This window comes from Caretta caretta, chromosome 3 (assembly GCF_965140235.1).
Source record: "Caretta caretta isolate rCarCar2 chromosome 3, rCarCar1.hap1, whole genome shotgun sequence".
NCBI classification, from domain to species: domain Eukaryota; kingdom Metazoa; phylum Chordata; order Testudines; family Cheloniidae; genus Caretta; species Caretta caretta.
Genome location: NC_134208.1, coordinates 91,878,651 through 91,899,400, shown reverse-complemented (window position 1 = coordinate 91,899,400; position 20,750 = coordinate 91,878,651). Strand labels below are relative to the sequence as shown.

At 39.6% G+C, this 20,750-nt stretch overlaps 1 protein-coding gene across 3 annotated transcripts in view; it reads left to right on the top strand.

Annotated features, from left to right (window-relative positions):
• CEP85L (centrosomal protein 85L) overlaps positions 1–20,750 on the top strand; it is a 274,922-nt gene that overhangs the window by 95,831 nt on the left and 158,341 nt on the right. For all 3 annotated transcript variants that reach the window (XM_048844693.2, XM_075126660.1, XM_048844692.2), the window contains exon 2: positions 4,866–5,027. In XM_048844693.2, the coding sequence (XP_048700650.2) occupies positions 4,866–5,027 (162 nt within the window). The remainder of the gene's footprint in view (positions 1–4,865; positions 5,028–20,750) is intronic.

Sequence of the window (20,750 nt, the reverse complement as noted above, 5' to 3'; positions counted from 1 at the left end):
GCCAACTTTTGAAAAGGGCTCCAGAGGTGATCCTGGCAGTTACAGGCTGGTAAGCCTAACTTCAGTACCGGGCAAACTGGTTGAAACTATAGTAAAGAACAGAATTGTCAGACACATAGATGAACGTAATTTGTTGGGGAAGATTCAGCATGGTTTTTGACGATGCATGATTTTCCTTTACAGTCTACTAGAATTCTTTGAGGGGGGTCAACAAGTATGTGGACAAGGGAGTTCCAGTGGATATAAAAAGAAAAGGAGTACTGGTGGCACCTTAGAGACTAATCAATTTATTTGAGCATGAGCTTTCGTGAGCTACAGCTCACTTCATCAGATGTAGCTCACGAAAGCTCATGCTCAAATAAATTGGTTAGTCTGTATTCGCAAAAAGAAAAGGAGTACTGGTGGCACCTTAGAGACTAACACGGCTGTTCCTCTGAAACCAGTGGATATAGTGTGCTTAGATTTTCCGAAAGCCTTTGACAAGGTCCCTCACCAAAGGCTCTTAAGCAAAATAAGCCGTCATGGGGTAAGCAGGAAGGTCCTCTCATGGATCAGTAACTGGTTTAAAGATAGGAAACAAAGAGTAGGAATAAATGGTCCATTCTCAGAATGGAGAGGGGTAAATAGTTATGCCCCCCAGGGATCTGTACTGGGACCATTGTTGTTCAACATATTCATAAATGATCTGGGAAAAAGGGTAAACAGTGAGGTGGCAAAATTTGCAGATGATACAAAACTACTCAAGATAGTGAAGTCCAAAGCAGACTGAAGAGTTACAAAGGGATCTCTCAAAACTGGGTGACTGGACAACAAAATGGCAGATGAAATTTAATGTTGATAAATGCAAAGTAATGCACGTTGGAAAACATAATCCCAGCTATACATATAAAATCATGGGGTCTAAATTAGCTGTTACCACGCAAGAGAGAGATCTTGGACTCATTGTGGATAGGTTTCAGAGGAACAGCCGTGTTAGTCTGTATTCGCAAAAAGAAAAGGAGTACTTGTGGCACCTTAGAGACTAACCAATTTATTTGAGCATCCTTAGAGACTAACCAATTTATTTGAGCTCAAATTGGTTAGTCTCTAAGGTGCCACAAGTACTCCTTTTCTCATTGTGGATAGTTCTCTGAAAACATCCACTCAATGTGCAGGGGCAGTCAAAAGCTAAAAGACTGTCAGGAATCATTAAGAAAGGGATGGATAATAACACAGAAAATATCACACTGCCTCTATATAAATCCATGGTACACTCACATCTTGAATACTGCATGCAGATGTGGTTGCCCCATCTCAAAAAAGATATATGGGAATTGGAAAAGGTTCAGAAAAGGGCAACAAAAATAATCAGGGGTATGGAACAGTTTCCGTATGAGGCGAGATTAATAAATTTGGGACTTTTAATCTTGGAAAAGAGACAACGAAGCAGGAATATGATAGAGGTCTATAAAATCTGTGACTGGTGTGGAGAAAGTAAATAAGGAAGTGTTATTTACTCCTTCTCATAACACAATAACTAGGGGTCACCAGATGAAATTAATAGGCAGTAGGTTTAAAACAAACAAAAGGAAGTATTTCTTCACACAACACACAATCAACCTGTGGAACTCTTTGCCAGAGGATGTTGTGAAGGCCAAGACTTTAATAGGGTTCAAAAAAGAACTAGATAAATTCATGGAGGATAGGTCCATCAATGGCTATTAGCCAGGATGGGCAAGGATGGGGTCCCTAGCGTCTGTTTGCCAGAAGCTGGGAATGGGCAATGGGATGGATCACTTGATTACCTGTTCTGTTTATTCCCTCTGGAGCACCTGGCATTGGCCACTGTCGGAAGACAGGATACTGGGCTAGATGGACTGTTGGTCTGACCCAGTATGGCCGTTCTTATGAAAATACTGATTAAGAAAATCCAGTCCATTACCTTAGGTAGCTGTGTTTTGGTAATAATCACTTAGTCTAAGTGTAAATGCAAGGCTGTCTGTGAAAGCAAGACAATAGTAGAAAATGTATATACCTACACACGTGTGTGCATATGTGTACGTACTGTTTAATGTACAGTTCATGCAATAAACATCATTAAACGTCTTTTTACTTTCAGTACACTTACATTTTCTCTTTGTTGCTTTTTTTCTGTCATCCCGTCCCCCTCTATCAAACCCGATAAAACTGGGGTGATGATTTTTTGCACCAATTGTTTCATCCATTTCAAAATTTTTAAATGGAAACATTGATAAATTCCCAGATAATTTAAACAAAAATGTAGGGCCTTGTTTATGGCACATCTGGCAGTTTAGACACCTGGAACTACATCATTTAGATGTGCTGCATTCCTTAGTGGCCAGACTGTATCTGGCCCCTGCTATGGTATGTAAAGAAAAAAAGAAGCTTTCTTCCCTCCATCCCCCATATTCTGTCTCCTGCAAGTAGGCCAACTGCAGTTGCAATCACTGGGCATGTCCAGAGTGGGGAAAATAGGTGGTTCTAATCTAGATGACCCTCGAATGTAGAGATTGCTTCTTGTATAAGCTTTGCATTGGGCATAAAGGTTGTGTGTACTTAGTTTATGACTGGGATTTTTCTTCAGTGCATATGTTTTTGTGTGTTAGGCTGCAATATCAACAAGAAACATTTGTATTACTTTTTTGGTATTTGTATCTCTTTTCTGTACTTCTGCTTTATTAAAAGAGGAAATAAAATGCAAATCTTTAGCAGGACATTAATTACCATGAGCAGCAAGAGAGATGGGCAGTGTAGCGAATTGCTGGGAACGAGCTGAAGGAAGGATATAACAGTAATTCTCCCTATCACTGCTGTGAGGATGTTTTGTGGCTGGCGGGGGGACAGGACAATATATGTAGTGGTTTGGGCAGGCAGAGGTGTTTTGAGTTTGGGGGGAAGACAGAAAATGTAAAAGAAGAGGGTAAAGAACACTGTGGAGAAAGAGAAGGAAATGACAGACTCCGACAACAACATAGGAAAAAGATTCACAATTATCTTTTATTAAGAGGGAAAAATGGGAAGTAACCAGGAAGGGACTGGTGGTGTAACAAAAACGAGAGAGATGTTCAGTTACAAATTCTGAAAATGTATTAAATAGTTGACAGTATTACAATTAACTACTGTACCCCGGAAACTGTATCCAGCTGTCGTATTCCTTAAATCACTAGTTCTCAAACCAGGGGTCCGTGAACCCCTAGGGGTATGCAGGGGTCTTCCAGGGGGTACATCAACTCATCTAGATATTTGCCTTGTTTTACAACAGGCTACATTAAAAAGCACGATCAAAGTCAATACAAACTAAAATGTCACACAGACAATGACTTGTTTATATTGCTCTATATACTGTACACTGAAACATAAGTACTGTACAATATTTATATTCCGGTTGATTTATTTTATAATTATATGGCCAAAATGAGAGACTAAGCAATTTTTTTCAGTAATGGTGTACTGTGACACTTTTGTATTTTTATGTCTGATTTTGTAACCATGTAGTTTTTAAATGAGGTGAAACTTGGGGGGTGGTACACAAAACAAATCAGACTCCTGAAAGGGTTACAGTAGTCTGAAAAGGTTGAGAGCCACTGCCTTAAATTGCAGGAGGTAGGGCATTTTAGAGGCATGTTGGTATACATGTTTTCGCCATGGCTAGTAGGCTTGTTAGATGGGTATATTTTTCAAGTACTGTCAAAAACTACTTTATCAATACATTAGCTGCATTCTCGTCTCTGGGAACGACAGATCACTGGTTTGGGGTGTTGTAATGAACTCAAAAATTGTTAAATGACCTGAAAATACCTGTGAGTGGCATGTGAGAATGGTTACCGAATGTGGGACTAACCTTTGATGATCACTTACTATTGAAAGTGTGGTGTGTAGTTAACTGCTAGGTCAGCGTATAACAAGACCTATGCTGTGCACTGCTTCTCAGTTTTTAATGTCTGACTTCTGATTAGACGTACAAATCTGGTTGTCAGTATTCTACCTGGAAATATGCTTAACTAGACTATGTTGGTTACTGAAAGTTACTTTCTGATGGACATCTGGGTTAGCATACACCAGGTATGCATTTGATCATCCTTATAAAGTGTATACTCTGGGGACTAATTTTGTTAGCATGGCCACGTACTCTGCATAATCTATGTTTCATAATTCTGCAGAACTGTGCTTTATAATCCAATCTTTGTTTCTTTAAAAAAGAAAATCTTAGATCCTGTGATTGTGAAAGAAACCTTCCAAATTTAAACAGTGCACTGATATTTTCCTGAGCCTGTAGCCAGCTTGAAATGGTAGTTTTGAGAGATGTGAGCTGCCCCATTTATCTGTCTTTTTAAACTTTGAAACTTAGTGTTGACCAGTTAGATGTCAGTGTTAAGTGTTCCAGTAATGATTCATTTTAGCAAAAACATTCAGGTAGCGTGATTATCGTACAGCTTGAAACTACTGTACCTTCCTTGCATTCAAGTACCAAAAGCTTCCACCACCTTCTACCCAGCTTCCATCTTCTCGTCTTACAGCTTCCTCAGTGCAACACAGTTCTGTGGCGTGTTGATGAGTGAATTTAAGGCAGGCAACATACAATAATTTTAAATCTCTTGCTACAATCAGTGCAGTTTTGTTGTTTGTTCAGGTTCAAATTTAAACCAGTAAAAGAGTATATTTTTATGTTTACCTGAAGTGGTTGGGGAATTTCTAGTCTGCTACTTTGAACTGCCACAGTTAACTGTTGCTACAGAACTATTTAGGCAAACCTTGCCAAAGAGTACACAGAGCCCTGATTGTAACTTTATTCCTAACCAGATAGTCACTATTGACTTCACTGGTCTGTATCGGGAATGACAGACTTCTGACTTCCTTCTCTGTAGGCCCAGATTACTCCTCTGCGGGATGGTTATCTGGTACTGAATCACTGTGGCAGACCACAACCATTCCATCGAGCAGCCGAAGTAACCATATCAGAAGACACAGTATAGCTTCTGACAGCGGGGACACAGGCATTGGTACCTCCTGTTCTGATAGTGTGGAAGGTGAGTGAAGATTTCTTAAATTCTGAAGTTAATCAGTCTTGGTGAGAGAAAAAGAGATGAACTAAGAAGTTTTAAAGGCCAAATGTGTCTTAAAATACTTATGTTTCCAATATTGTTAAAGAACATTGCCAATTTTTATGATGGGTTGAGAAATTGGTTTGGTTAGATCTGATTAATTTGCATTGTATGGGCCTTAACTTCTCTGTATCACAAGGTTGTCTTCTGTTGCGTGGGAGTAAAGATAGATAGATAAGTCACAGGACTAGGAAAAAGATGGAGAAAGGTCTCATGTCTTTTTTTGCCTTCTGTTCAGGGGAATACAAATTGTATTTTAATATGGGGCATCTCATGAACTGGCAAAATTCATTAAGATTATCCAAAAATATCTAGAGAGGGATAAAACTAAGTTTGGGCCATATCATATCCCCAAGATTCCTCGAACTTGCTGCCATCACAGAAGATGTATAAGGGGTTTAGCCACTACAACAGTAGTATCCCTATTGCCCCTGCATGGAGGGCTCTCCCTGGAGTTCGGAATTGCACTGGGGCAGCGAATGGGACAAGAATGGGTTAAGCCTGTGTTGAGCAGTGATAGGCCACAGGGATGCATGGTCCCCTTACCCTAGAAAACCCTGCTGGAGGAAAGGTAATAGAGGTTGGGGCTATGTTACTTTTTTTCTGCAGGGCCTTTCTGTGCTTGGATCTCTTTAAAAGGAATCCTGGGACCACTGCAGCCCGGGAGAAGGGAGATAGCATGGGAGCCCTTAAACCAATATAGAGGCATGGGTCTCTGTATGACTGCTCCTGGCCTCCTGAAGATGGCCTTGGATCCGCAGGGTTTGAGGCTGTAATGCCTCATTGCAAAGGGGGGCAGTCCTTTCTTACCCATCCCGCCACCCCGCATGCTGATTTGAAGAGGAGCTCTGGAAAGGAATTCTCTCCATCTCCTTATTCCCTTCCTGTGGGTTTAGCTGTAAGAAAGGGTAGTCTGGTGCTATATTAAGAGACTCGGAGGTGATAACTACTGTACAAAGAAGACATGTTTTCTGTTGGCTAATTGCGATGGATTTGTACTCTGATCAGTGTGCGTTCTTAACTCTTTGTGTCAGAGCTTGTTGGAGAAATCCTCTGTAATAATTGGGCCTATGTATTTACCCTAATTGTCAGCTCAACTGTAAAAAGTAAGTAAAAGTTTCTAAAAGGTCACAACTATTAATGGGGGAAAGCTTCAAAAGAGACAAAGATTAAATTAGTCAAAATAAAAAGGCCAATTAATATAATTCAAGAACTGTGTAAAAATTCTGCTTGGTAAGCAAGACAGTGTAAAACCCAAAATCAATAAACCAAAATTGGCTCGTTTAAAAACTAGGCCTAATTTGTAAACCAAATAATAAAAGGATTAGCTATTTTACCCATCATTCCCTTTTGAGTTCCTTAAAGAGAGATTGTTTTGGGGCGAAAAATTGGAATGAGCTTCACCATTATGGTTGCTGCTACTCCCTGCGTCTCCAGGGACCCCAAGCATTTGTCATCTTGATACTAGGAGATGTCCTGACCAGAGAGGGACCCAAATGACATCTCCACCTATGCCAGCTCTGCAATGTCCCAAACGCCTCCTGGGATGTGAGACTTTGAATCTCTGTTACCCATCTGAGTGTGTCCTTTTCCTTCCCCACCTTATTATTTCTTTTTTCTATCCCTCACCTTTTTCCTTTTGTCTAATAACAGTCCAGCTTAGCCAGGCAAGACTATATTTTGCAACACTACTATAAGTCTGTGACTAGGAAAAGACAACTGAAAGCAATACCCTAAATAGCCCAAAGCTGGTACAAGTTTTCCAGGTCTCAGAATGGCTTATAAGACTGTGTGCTGTGCTTGCGTTTCTCCAGCACTGAGGTTGCAATTAAAGTAAGCACCAGAGACAGAAGCTGCATTTTCTCTATTTTTCTTTTCTCCCCCTTTTTGTGGGGGTTTTTGTCTTGTCTTCTAAAAAACAAAATCCAAGTCTCACAACACCAGTAATGCAAGCTCCAGCTGATCTACTAATTTCTCCCCCCCCCACCCCAAAAATTATCATTTTTGGTACCCTCTAAAAATCTGTCAGACAAGGGTGGAGGGTTTCTTCTAAAAACTCACTGTAGCTTAAAACAAACAAGCCTTATGGAATACTTTGACATTTCAAATGCTTTAACTGTTCTCCTCCCCCCCTTTTCTGTATTTTTTTGATAAAAGGTTAAAGTAATGTTTAATGGTGTGTTTGCCATGGTACTAAGCAAGCTAAGGTCTCTGTATACCAAACCCCGAACCTTGTTTAGCACTGTTTAAGCGCAAACAGTAATAGGGTCTTGTTAACTCCTTTAACCTTTGAGCCTATATATTCCATCTAAATTAATACACTTCCTTTCTTATTTTTCCAAATACTTATTTATAAAATATGGTAGGGTTTATTTAAAACAGATTATTCATTAGCTAGTCTATGAAGAAATATAGTTCAGAAAAAAATTCAGTAACCTAGATGATAGTTCTGCAGTACAGGGATTTTATTTGATTTTTTTAATTTGCCTTTTCAAACCTTCTTTATTGATTCTTGCAAATGTAATTGCTGTAATACTGAAATAATGCTTAGTTATGCTTCTAGGTTCTAGCCACACCCCTTACTCAGGCAAAGCTCCCATGAAATTCTGTGGGATCCTTGCCTGAGTAAAATGTGTGGATAGAGTCCAGAAGTATTACTGGCCCATAAGACCAGAAGAAAAGGTATTGTGTATGCTTGAAAGCTTGTCTCTCTCATCAATAGAAGTTGGTCTAGTAAAAGGTATTACCTGACCTGCCTTAGCCTGTAATTTTGCTTTCTGATCCACCCATTGGATTTCTCTTTGCTTATACACAGATACAGGCATTACAGAATAGTGAGTCAAGATCCAGGCTTGGATAAAAGCACTTTTTTCTTCTTGTTGGCTTCCCCATTTGAGGGGCAGGTGAGAAAGAGGGGGGGATGAAAAAGCAACTACTGTAAAACTTGATTTAAGGGGTATTATCACTTTAAGAGCTACCTTATATCTCTCTGGTTTTGACATACTGTTACAAGAAACATCTATTATTTTCAGTTACAGCAATCACCTAACATCTCTCTATTTTTTCAGTTTGTATATTTTGTGCATTTGGTGGTGATTTTCATACAGTCAGTTTCACTGTTTCCCTTAGTTCCCTGGCTTGTTAGCTGTTTGAAAACTTGCATGACAGTGCAGAGGAAAACAGGAAAAATGTGGTTGTAAAATACAAGTTGGCAGGAGGACTGAGGGGATAAGTAGTACCTGAACTTACTTCTTTGTAACTGACTAAATTTAAAGTTGATTGTGGGTTTTTTTCAGGAACAAATTAGAATAGCTGATGCAATTTTGATAAGCTTGCCAGGGCCGGCTTGTAGTTAGACTCTCTATTATAGCCATCTGTTTTCAATGTGGGTGCTAGGGAAATAGCCCTTAGGGAACAGACTCAGCAGAAAAGATTATTGTCTTTGGACAACTCAGCAAATCATTATAACATCTAGCAATTCAAGAAGACTGAAACGTGAGTGTGTTACCTCGCTTTTTCTGAAGCTACTAACAATCTATTCTTAACTTTAGAATTACAAAAATGCATTTTGTTAATGTTAACAATATCCTTGAATTTTTTATAAATAAAAGATTTGTTCAGAGCTGTAGTTATTAATAAATGCAGTAATATGTTTGTCTGATGCAAAGACTGAAATTCAAGTCAGTTTTTTTTAAAGAAGATCTGTTTTTCTCTTTCGCTATTACATTTTAATAATTTCTTTAAAAGGTGGTAAAATTAAATTTTAAATATTTATTTAAACTATTTCAGGAGCATTCTTCTTTCATTCTGGAATTGTAGAGTTTAAAGGGATAGTCCCAAGTAATTTTTTTTAGACTCAGAATTAATTTCAGATTTGGGGCAGAAAGAGTTTTTATAATGCCCAAGAGGAAGAGAAAATATCACTTAATGTGTAGTTGTCCTCCTGCAGGATTGGGAGCCCAATCATAGTATTGTGCTAGTATAGACTAGGTCAGTTTCATTTCCTGGTTTTCCTAGTTTCATTGTTCACGTTGAGCAAAGTGTGTATAGGGGAAAGTGAAGACTCTTATGTGTTGAAAAGCTAACAGGATTTTAAATCCATTCTGCGATAATCATCTGATATTAGTAAAGATTTGTATTAACTGTATTTATCGTCACTCAGAGTATCCTTTTAATCTTTCTGCCAACAAGCGGTGATGGACATGAACTTGTTCGCTGATTCAAATCCTTGTTCACAAGTTGTTTTTTTTTTTTTTTTTTTAACCAAATGTACATTGTGGCTAAATTCTTAATAATATTTCTACTTGGAGCAGGAGAAAAAATTCCAGAGGTGGGTGCCCCATCACCTGTGAGTTGAATAATATGCGTCTGATGAAGTGAGCTGTAGCTCACGAAAGCTTATGCTCTAATAAATTTGTTAGTATCTAAGGTGCCACAAGTACTCCTGTTCTTTTTGCGGATACAGACTAACATGGCTGCTACTCTGAAACCAATAAAACATATGTCTGGCTTTATTTTAAAAAAAATAGCTATCCCTCCTGACTTTATATAGTAGCTAACTCTCCAGCAAAGATTTGTGTGAGCTTATTAACGAGAAACCTTTTTTTCTCATGGAATGATTTTCTTTGGAGTTAGGGTGACCCGATAGCAAGTGTAAAAAATGGGGTCAGGGAGCCAAGGGGGGTGGTGGGGGGCAATAGGTGCCTATATAAGAAAAAGCTCCCAAAATCGGGACTGTCCCTATAAAATTGGGACATCTGGTCACCCTATTTAGAGTTCATGTACTTTCTGAAAAGGGCGGGAGGGGATTTTAGGATATTCTTCTTTATAAGCAGATTGATAGAGCCAGAAGAGTTCCCAGAAGTTACCTATTACAGGACAGGCCTAACAAAGAAAATAACAGAACGCCACTAGCCGTCACCTTCAGCCCCCAACTAAAACCCCTCCAATGCATTATTAAGGATCTACAACCTATCCTAAAGGATGACCCAACACTCTCACAAATCTTGGGAGACAGGCCAGTCCTTGCCTACAGACAGCCCCGCAACCTGAAGCAAATACTCACCAACAACCACGTACCACACAACAGAACCACTAACCCAGGAACTTATCCTTGCAACAAAGCCCGTTGCCAATTGTGCCCACATATCTATTCAGGGGACACCATCACAGGGCCTAATAACATCAGCCACACTATCAGAGGCTCGTTCCCCTGCACATCCACCAATGTGATATATGCCATCATGTGCCAGCAATGCCCCTCTGCCATTTACATTGGTCAAACTGGACATTCTCTACGTAAAAGAATAAATGGACACAAATGAGATGTCAAGAATTATAACATTCATAAACCAGTTGGAGAACACTTCAATCTCTCTGGTCACGCAATCACAGACATGAAGGTCGCTATCTTAAAACAAAAAAACTTGAAATCCAGACTCCAGCGAGAAACTGCTGAATTGGAATTCATTTGCAAATTGGATACAATTAACTTAGGCTTAAATAGAGACTGGGAGTGGCTAAGTCATTATGCAAGGTAGCCTATTTCCCCTTGTTTTTTCCTACCCCCCCAGCCCCCAGACGTTCTGGTTAAACTTGGATTTAAACTTGGAGAGTGGTCAGTTTGGATGAGCTATTGCCAGCAGGAGAGTGAGTTTGTGTGTGTGTGTCCCCGGGAAAGAAAAAAAAAAAGGGGGTGGGGTGAGAGAGCCTGGATTTGTGCTGGACATGGCCCACCTTGATTACCATGCACATTGTAGGGAGAGTGGTCACTTTGGATGAGCTATTACCAGCAGGAGAGTGAGTTTGTGTGTGTGTTTTTTGGAGGGGGGTGAGGGGGTGAGAGAACCTGGATTTGTGCTGGAAATGGCCCACCTTGATTATCATGCACATTGTGTAGAGAGTTGTCACTTTGGCTGTTACCAGCAGGAGAGTGAATTTGTGTGTGGGGGGGGTGGAGGGTGAGAGAACCTGGATTTGTGCTGGAAATGGCCCAACTTGATGATCACTTTAGATAAGCTATTACCAGCAGGACAGTGGGGTGGGAGGAGGTATTGTTTCATATTCTCTGTGTGTATATAAAGTCTGCTGCAGTTTCCACGGTATGCATCCGATGAAGTGAGCTGTAGCTCACGAAAGCTCATGCTCAAATAAATTGGTTAGTCTCTAAGGTGCCACAAGTACTCCTTTTCTTTTTATAAGCACTGTAGATTATATAGAGCCTGTGAAAATGATTCCTTGCATTTCTTTTGGTGAGTATAGGAGGCAGTTTCCTCAAAGAACTGCATAGAAGAAGAGGTTTTAGTGGAAGACAGTGCTGGAAATCAGCTGATCAGCACCTCATGGTTGGCTGAGGCTCTCAGCTCCATGATAGATGGGGTGAGGAGAGAGAACCAGGAGAGAGGATACCCTCTGGTTACCAGAACATGAGGCTGAAGGCAAGCAGGCAGACCCCGTGGAGCCCCTCAGGGTGGGAGATGGTCCTACTTGGTAGCTACCGGAGGCCAGAGTACCCCAGTGCGAAGCCTAACCAGATGGTTTGTGTTCCTTTTTGCATACTTTTCTTGTTGTTTTGTGAAGACAAGAGAGCCCTGAATAAAGGGACAGAAATCTAACCTGAGTGTGGCTGACTGTCTATCCATCCCCAGCTGGTGACTAGGGCCACTAGCATACAAAGGGTTACAACACAGCTGGTCCCAAGTGGCATCTCAATATGAGTCAATGTCTACGTGCAGCATTGTGTTAACATTTTAGAAGCCATGGTGTATTTTACCATCTTGTGCCACAGGATGTATCCTAATGAATGTGGTCAGTTCATACAGTCAGGAGTTCAAACTCACTGAAGCTTCCAAAAAATGCTAATGTGGAGGGAGACAACTTTTTGGGTGGCATCATGGTGAATGTTGCCACGTCACAATTCAAACAAGATGTATGTTCATGCCCATAAAACGTGATCTGAAGATGTGATCTCTAACACTTTTTTTTTTCTTCAGAGATAGTTACTGATTTAAAGATGTAAAATAGGATCGCCATTTACCTACAGTAATGAATAGTGTGACCTGGTTTTATATACCCACGCTACTGCCTAAGTCTCCCTTGCTGGGAACTCATTACCATCATTCTTTCTAGCTACTATATCTTGACAATATGTTCTTTCAAAACTAATATAACTTAGGTTTCCCTAGCAATTTTGTTTAAATCCTACTAAAGAATAAATGTCTCCAAGCATTAAGTACTTACTTCTGTTCCCTCAAGAAAAAACACTTTTACCTAGCAAGTGGTGACAGCATCTCCTTTTAAAGAAAACAATTTATTGTAAATTTAGGTGAAACACATTCCTGACTGTCAAGATAGATAATATCTATCCAACAAAATGGAGCTTACTCACAGGAGCAGAGCATTGCTTTTCAAAGGAAGGAAACCCAAAAAAGAGAGGCTCTAATGCTCGCTCGCGCTCTCTCTCTCTCTCTCTGCATCCCTGTTCAGTCATGGAACTGCTCCATCAATTTCTGTCTGACCTGCCAGGAGCCAAAGGCTCAGGGATTGACTGTTTAACGTGGGATACTACATGGATTTCAGCTTCCAGCTTTGCTTATTGCTTAGCTGGAAACTAAGGATGCAATATGTTCTGAAATTAGAGTACACTGACGACAATGGGAGCTAATGACATTTGCCAGCTCAAAGGAGGTTCTCCTCATCTCCCAAGATTCAGGCCTCTGTGCTCTTACAGTACGTCATCTTGAGTTACATCAAGATGGATGGCTACTTTATGACTAAGATTTGGAGGTGTTGGTAGTTGAAAACACCACCCCCCAACTACCTCTTTTTTTAAATAAATAAAAAAGCTTCAGTCTTTAGACTACACTATTAACTTTGTCAGATCAAACTTCTTTCCTAACCCTGCACTAAGCTACGGTAAACAAATACATTCATTAAGTCATCCTTCAGTCATATAAAGAAAAGGGAGGAAGGGTAGAAATAAGGCGAAGAAACTGCTTGAGAAAGAAGAGAAGAGGAAGTTTTGAAATAATGGAAATCATAATTTCACAGCTACTGCAGGCTGTGGCACATCCCCCATGTGTACAAGGAAATGTTGCTATCAAGTTAAGCTAATTAGATGTAATAGTGATACAGAAAAGTTCAGCTCAGAATGTGAGGCGAGATTCCTTTGGACCTCAAATCATCCTTTAAAACAAGCTCCTATTCTATAGTTCAATATTCCGGAGAATCCAACTTTGTGTGAAGAATAGTGACAGTACATCTCATGTTAAATCTCATCCTTTGAACAAAGCAACATTTAATTAAAACAGAGTAATGTATATCTGTATTGCTTTTTTTCTGGATAATGCATCTTTTTTTAAAGTTCAGCAGTAAAGGTCAAAAAATGGAGGGGTTGTTCCCCTTGCTAAAATTGTGACACTCCTCCCAAAGGCCACTTCTACAGATAACTGAGGACCGTATTTTCAAAGTGCACGCGCACAGAGAAACATTGACTCAGATTTGTATACAACAATAAGAAGGGGCATCTATCTAATGCTCAAGTGTTCCTACTGGAAAGTATTTAAAAGCAAAAATAAAGTTATTCAGCAGAACATGTCTCCCCTTCCCAGCATACTTCTTCAGAACTTGTGCATGCTCATGCCTATATGCATTGCAACCACAACTTGCATGCATACGATTGTGCTCTAAGATTTAGATCAGAATTACCCAGTTTATAAATATGTTCCTACAAAAGGACTTCCTGTATGGTAGAAACAAGATGTGTCAGCCTGCCAAAGCCTGGAACCCTATGAATCACCACTTTAATACCTACTTCATGTACCCCTCGTATTTAGATGGTGGAAGTCTGTTTCTGAATTGCGAAGGTGTGTCGGTGCAACATTGGGGAATAACCTTGTTCAAGTTGACAGATGCCTGAAAAAAGACTACCTTGGTTTCTCACAAAAAGCCTGACCCTAAAATTTATCAAGAAACTTAATTTGAAGCTGAGTTTGAAAATGCTTAAAGTGGTAACAGACTTTAAGGCTTCCCAGTGGCTTCTGTTAAAATAGACGTATATTGGAATAGTCAATACATAAGATAACGGATATCAAGTGACACAATGTGGTATTAGGCTGATGGGTAGAGAGAGTGATCAAAAGTGGGGATAATGCTGATATTGTTTGGGGGGAGAGAGAATATTATTATGGTTTTGTATGGGCACTATGGATTTGTATTTTTAATGTCTTATTTTTTGCAATTGTACATGTTAAATTCCTATAGAAGCACTTAAAACCCGGTACGGTACTTCAGTTTAGATAGAGGAGAGAAACTATAACTTAAAAATTTACCATTGAGTTTCATGCAGCAGAGGGCTCTTAAAGACTTATTCAAAGGCTTGTTTTCGCAATCCTTTTCTGTTTGCAAGCTTACATAGATTTCAGTGACAGCTATGCAAATGTAGGGAATGCAGGATCAGGCCCTATAAACCTTGCAGAGTCCTGGAGCTGGGGCTCCAGCCAGAGTTTGTACATGTACACTGCAATTAAACAGCCCCACAGCCTGCAAGCCCAAGTCTGCTGGCACAGTCCAGCCGTGGGTTTTTAATTGCAGCATAGACATACTCTGAGAGACCAGCTTGCACAGAACTGCACCAGAATTAGGGGCGGGGGAAGTGAGCTTTAAGGTACTTTGTGTACACTGCAGGTATCTGGAATAACCACGTTAACCTCTTGGTTGTGTATAATTACATAATTTTAAATATGGCTTGCAGCCTTACTTGAACTAATCATATGACTTCTTTTAATCCCTTGCATTATAATCAAGGTACTGCAACTAGCAGTAGAGTGAATATAATTATTTGTGTTACAGGAAATGATTTTCTTTCTGCTAAGCATGAGAAGCATTGTTGATGATGGCTGAAGTTTCAGCTCTTAATTTTAAAGAGAAGACGTCAAAGCCTTTGTAGATGGCTTTGCAATCATTGCTTTATCATGCTAAATTTACACAGCTGGCAGACTGCTTGACTTCCTCCTTTTTATTTTGGTCATGTGAACAGATCTCTGTTATCACTGTAGAGCTGAACTAATTATGATGGAATACTCCATTGTATTGAATGTAGCTTAAATAGCGTGTTCTATATATCCTTGATTTTAATTATGATTTTTGTTAAATTAAAAAGTTGCTCGGAAACGGGCTCTGATTCTGAGCTTTCACCCATGTAAATAGAAGGGTGACTCCACCAAAGTCGTGCATAAAAACTGCTCTGATAATAGAATCTGTCCCAAAGCCTTGCTTCTGAATGGCATATTACTCTATACCTTCTCGATAACCATAGGTACAGACTTCTTTTAGATGGGTCTCATCAGTGGTGAAGAAATTAGCTTGTAAATGCAATGTTCACAGATTATTCCATTTTTTTACACTAATAGAGAGGTAAATGCTCTTTCCTCCCCTCAAAACCCTGCAGAGGAGGAGGTAGGTGTGTGTGTGTGTGATGCAGAAATTATATATGTAGAACAGTGAAGGAAAATTAAAATAGCCCAGGTTTAGGGGGAGGGGAATGGTTTGAGAGTCTGAGATGCTTGAAATTAAAAAAACGAAAAACACTTGGGCACCTGCTTATAGGATGCTAAATTTGCGGCACCGAAGTGATTAGAAGCAATAGCTCAATCAAGTTCTGTTTTGATTAGCTTTTCCATACAGAATAGAAAGGACTGTGGCAGTTACTATGTAGAGAGCTATGACTAAAGTTCTGTGCCTATTATTTTTAAACATTTTTTTTTATATTGTCACTGTATTTGTTTCCTACTCCCCCTGCTGTAAAAAGCTTTTAAAGACTCAGGCCACTTGTTGTAAGGAAAATTTCTTTATACTTGAAGGTGTGTGTGCGTGTGTTAAGGAGTGAAATGGAAAGGTTTGCTATGATGACTGCATGTGTGTCAGCTGCAGTAATATAAATCTGCATTGCAGAAATCTAGTCCGTTACAGAGACATAGCTTCTAGCTTCCAGTATTGGGGAGGAAAAAAAGTCCTACATTGTAAAAATCTGCGTTTGAATGTGTACCTGGCTAGTTGTAACCTACTCCATGAAACATGCAAATTAAGAGCATGATCATTGAAGGTTTATTCATGTTCTTTCATACATTTATCCTGGAAGTTCAAATATATTTATTTAATCGTAAATACAAACACTAGGACAAATCTCAATAATCAGATGTTTAATTTTCCAGTTCCCCTTCATTTTTCTCTGTGCCACATTGCTATTTGCTACTGCTATATATTCCTCATGGATTGAGACTGGGCAGAGGACTAGAAAATTTAATTTGTAATGAGCAGCCCATTCAAGGGTGGTGATGGACATGAGAGAGAGAGAACCTAGCAGGAATTTGTAATAGCCGTCAGATATTCTCTTACGGACAATATTTATTTTTATAAATCAATACATTTTTCATTTTCTCATGAACATTGTACTACAAACTAAAGGTGAAATCCTGTTTCTCTGTGCAGTCTGAACAAACACGCCTCGTGCTTGGGGTTAAGAAGGTGTGGGGGACATGGAATCATGGATTAAGTGCCACCTGTGTTCCACAGTGTGTGTGGTCAGTGGGTCTTTGAAATTCCTGGATCTGCTGGGCATGCCCATCCCTCTCTCCCACTATAACTATAACCATGTCTCTCAGCTACAAAGAGACCCACTAGCTTGTCTCCACAGTGGACAGGGGCAATGAAGCCCTCCAGGGGTTCATGTAGCAGGACCACAGTGGTCCCTCCTTTTTTCGCCATTCTTCAGTTTTGGAGAATTTCCCCTGAAGGGCTTGAGTCTTGATTTCAGATAAATGTATCTTTAATAGCGATTTTTTTTTAACAAGGTAGTTGGTGGTGATGCAGCTGTAGCTCCTGCCCAGTGTCTAGCAGTCAGAGAATGCTTCCTAGTGTAAAAATGAAACACAACTTTCTGCTGAGCTACAGAACTGTAACAATACTTTCAGTATCCCATGCGATCTGTCAGTACTGTATCATAGGAAGTGTTTGATATTTGATGAATAGAGCTGAGTTTAGTTTCTAATCCTTGTAATTTAGCTGTCTTAATGTAAACTTTTCAGCAGGGGAAAGTATTCTGGCAGATTTTACATTAGAATCACACTGCAATTTACAAATCTCTGCACCTTCTTTATGTGCATTCCTGAGATCTCTCATAACTTTGCTATCATTACACTCTAGTATTTTTTCCATAGCTCTGAGTTTTAGAGCTGAGGTGTTAGAAGTTCTTATTTTAAATTCTGACTATGTTCAGGAGGCACCAGTGCAAGTCAATGTTGGGGAGAGGAATAGAGATTCCACTTCAAGTACATGTTCTTAAATTTGTTTTATATTTGAAATTTTGAAACTTATGGCTGTTGTCCATTTTGGTTTAAGCTGATGTAGTCATTCTGGTACAATCTGTCATTGTGAAAGCGCAGGGAAAACTCCTCATCCATCTTTTTGTGGGTACTTGTTTAAAAGTTACTGTGTTCTTTGAAAAAAGAAAAGGAGTACTTGTGGCACCTTAGAGACTAACCAATTTATTTGAGCATGAGCTTTCGTGAGCTACAGCTCACTTCATCGGATGCATACCGTGGAAACTGCAGCAGACTTTATATACACACAGAGAATATGAAACAATACCTCCTCCCACCCCACTGTCCTGCTGGTAATAGCTTATCTAAAGTGATCATCAAGTTGGGCCATTTCCAGCACAAATCCAGGTTTTCTCACCCTCCATCCCCCCTCCCCCCACAAATTCACTCTCCTGCTGGTGATAGCCCATCCAAAGTGACAACTCTCTACACAATGTGCATGATAATCAAGTTGGGCCATTTCCTGCACAAATCCAGGTTCTCTCACCCCCCTCCCAAAAACCACACACACAAACTCACTCTCCTGCTGGTAATAGCTCATCCAAAGTGACCACTCTCCCTACAATGTGCATGATAATCAAGGTGGGCCATTTCCAGCACAAATCCAGGTTTTCTCACCCCCCCACCCCCATACACACACAAATATGCCAGATAGACCCATGTGACCTGGTTTGAGCAGCAACAGTTAATGATTGGGTACAGAAAAGGGCTGAATGAAACTTGTTGCTTAAGATTTGTCTTCTCATAGCTTTTGCAAACAGACAATATCAGCAGTATAAACGCTGCTGAAAAAACAGAGCAAAATTCATGAGGCTTTCTGTTTCCTGGTGACCGGAGAATCCTCGGTGAAATGTCCCAGGAACTACTCTGATGATGGGAAAAGGGTTAAATCCTGATAGACTTTGAAGAAAAATTAAACTACTTTAAATAGAATTTTTTTGGCAAATTTTTAACATTTTATTGAAGAGGAATAATGGAATAATTTTATAGACCCAAGATAAGTCTGAATACTCTTAAAGTTTAAGGCTGTTGCTAACAGATATTTAAGCCTTTATGATGTCTCAAACATTTAAAAAATATGTACACTGAAATTTTTTTTTTAATTCTTAAAGACACAGGGTTGTAAGGCAAATATTTTTACTTGGCATTAAATTGGGATTATGTCTTCGTGTGATGGGCTATGCATACGTCGTCTTGGGGCACGTGACTGAACTGCTTGTATTTTTCTGTTTGTTTTTAAGATGTAATTTAAAGTCGGAATTATTCTTTTCTTGTCCGCGTGCAGATTTTGAGTCCAATATTCTTTCTTCACTCTGAGCCGAACTTGCATAGGGAGAACAGAATATCAAAGTTGAAATGCAGCAAGTGGACAGGAAAACAGAATCTTGCCCTCTGAGAGAGACCTTGTGTAAAAATCTTCTCATTGCTGTGAAATCCTTAAATGCTCCCCTACCTCCACACCTCTGACAAACCTCCTATGATTAGGTGATCATATGCAGGCTACATAGAGGTTTATTGGCTTATTTTAAGACCCTTTATTGAACTGCAGATGGTCAGAATCTTTTAAAGTGCTTACTTCTCTATTTGGAAATTGCCTGATGTGAAGGCGGGGAAAAAACACTTAAAGATATTTTTGTATTGAGATTTTATGCTTTTGTGCTGTTGTTAGAGTAATACTATATGTGTTTAGCCAGATGTATAATATTTTGGTTATGAAAACAAATATTTGTGAAAGATGCCATGCATAGCTTTTTAGATCATACAAACATTATTTCACATTTTCTTCTCTAGAAAAAAGTGGTGGTTCGTAATTTTACGAGTAATAGCCTTTCCCAAAATTTTTGGTTGTGCAAATCAGAAAAATAAGTGATAGTTAACCAGAAAATTCCTTTCTGGTTTAGTCATTTTGTGGTCATAGTAGGTAGCTGAGACATTAAAAATTAAAAAATAAATCCACCCCAATTCCTGGATGCACATAAAAAAACCAGTCAGAAATGTATTCTTTTTTTGAGGGGGGGGGCGGAGAATAACCTGAGGGAAGAAACTGCCTAAATAAAGTATTTGACTTCTTCCTAGACAGTAATATATTCTTTGTTTTATAAGTTAGGGAAGACAAAACTGATGCTTAATTTTATGTTGAACGATGCTGCCTGGAACCTGGCAGTTTAGTGCAGGAAGCAATAGGATTTCTTTTTGGAATTTCAGTTATAGTCAACCTGAGGTCTTAAGAGAAATCTATTTTGTTTTGTAAGTGAAGCTGTGATTACAAAGCAGCCCACCTACTTACCATTCTGCTGACAAGAGTCCATTCTCTATTGCAGAAATCATACTCGGGGCCCAGTTCTATTTCCATTGAAACAATGGGAGCTTTGATGTTCTCTTGAATGAAAATAGGACTAAGCCCTAATTTTGGCTCACAGATTGCTTTCTCTTTGCTTAGTGAACATCCAGTACTCCAGCAAAGTGCAGATAGTCTTTTGTGTGGTTTTGTTTTGTTTTTCACTGGTAGAGTGGACACGAGGAAATGTGAAGTATATCTGCTGACAGCTGTTTTTTGTTTGTTTGCTTTTATAAATTCCAGATCCTTACATTTGTATCATCTTCCCCCTTATTCCGTGCACGTCCTTCAAGATTTATTTTTTCCCAGCAGCTTTTTTTTCTTTTTTCTTCTTCCTCTTCTGGGTTTGAACAGACAGGGCGTAAAGAGGTTGCTAACATACTAGGCAGCCCACGAAAGCTTGTAGACCGGATTCCTAACCAGGTGCACAAGGGGTTTCAGAAATTCTTCTCCCCCTGTTCCCCACTGCCCCTTCATGCCCCTGGAAAGAGTCCATTCCCATTTGGGAGCAGAGGCTCTTCTCCCATTCCACCGCCATTGCAGCAAGCAATAACTACCTAAAAGGGAACAGGGCAGAATGAAGGTGGAGCTCTGGCCCCAAACCCTGCTGCACCAGAACATTGCGTAAATCCCTTTAAATATGTGTTGGACCTAGCACTGAGCGCCGAGGAGGAATTCTGGGTGAGTCACTCACTCTGTCCTTTCTGTAGGCCACCTGTCTGTACCTCATCTGGCATATTCCATGCCTTAAATGCCACAGTCAGGCTCGATATCTCAAATGAAAACATGTAGTAAATTTACACATTGGTGTAAGTTGTTCCCCAGTATGTCTAAGGTGCATACTTCTAAACTGCATTATCCAAAATAATTAGCACAATTTCTCTCAACAACTGAGAAGGAAATTGTATGAGAAACTTTTATGTTTATTTTATT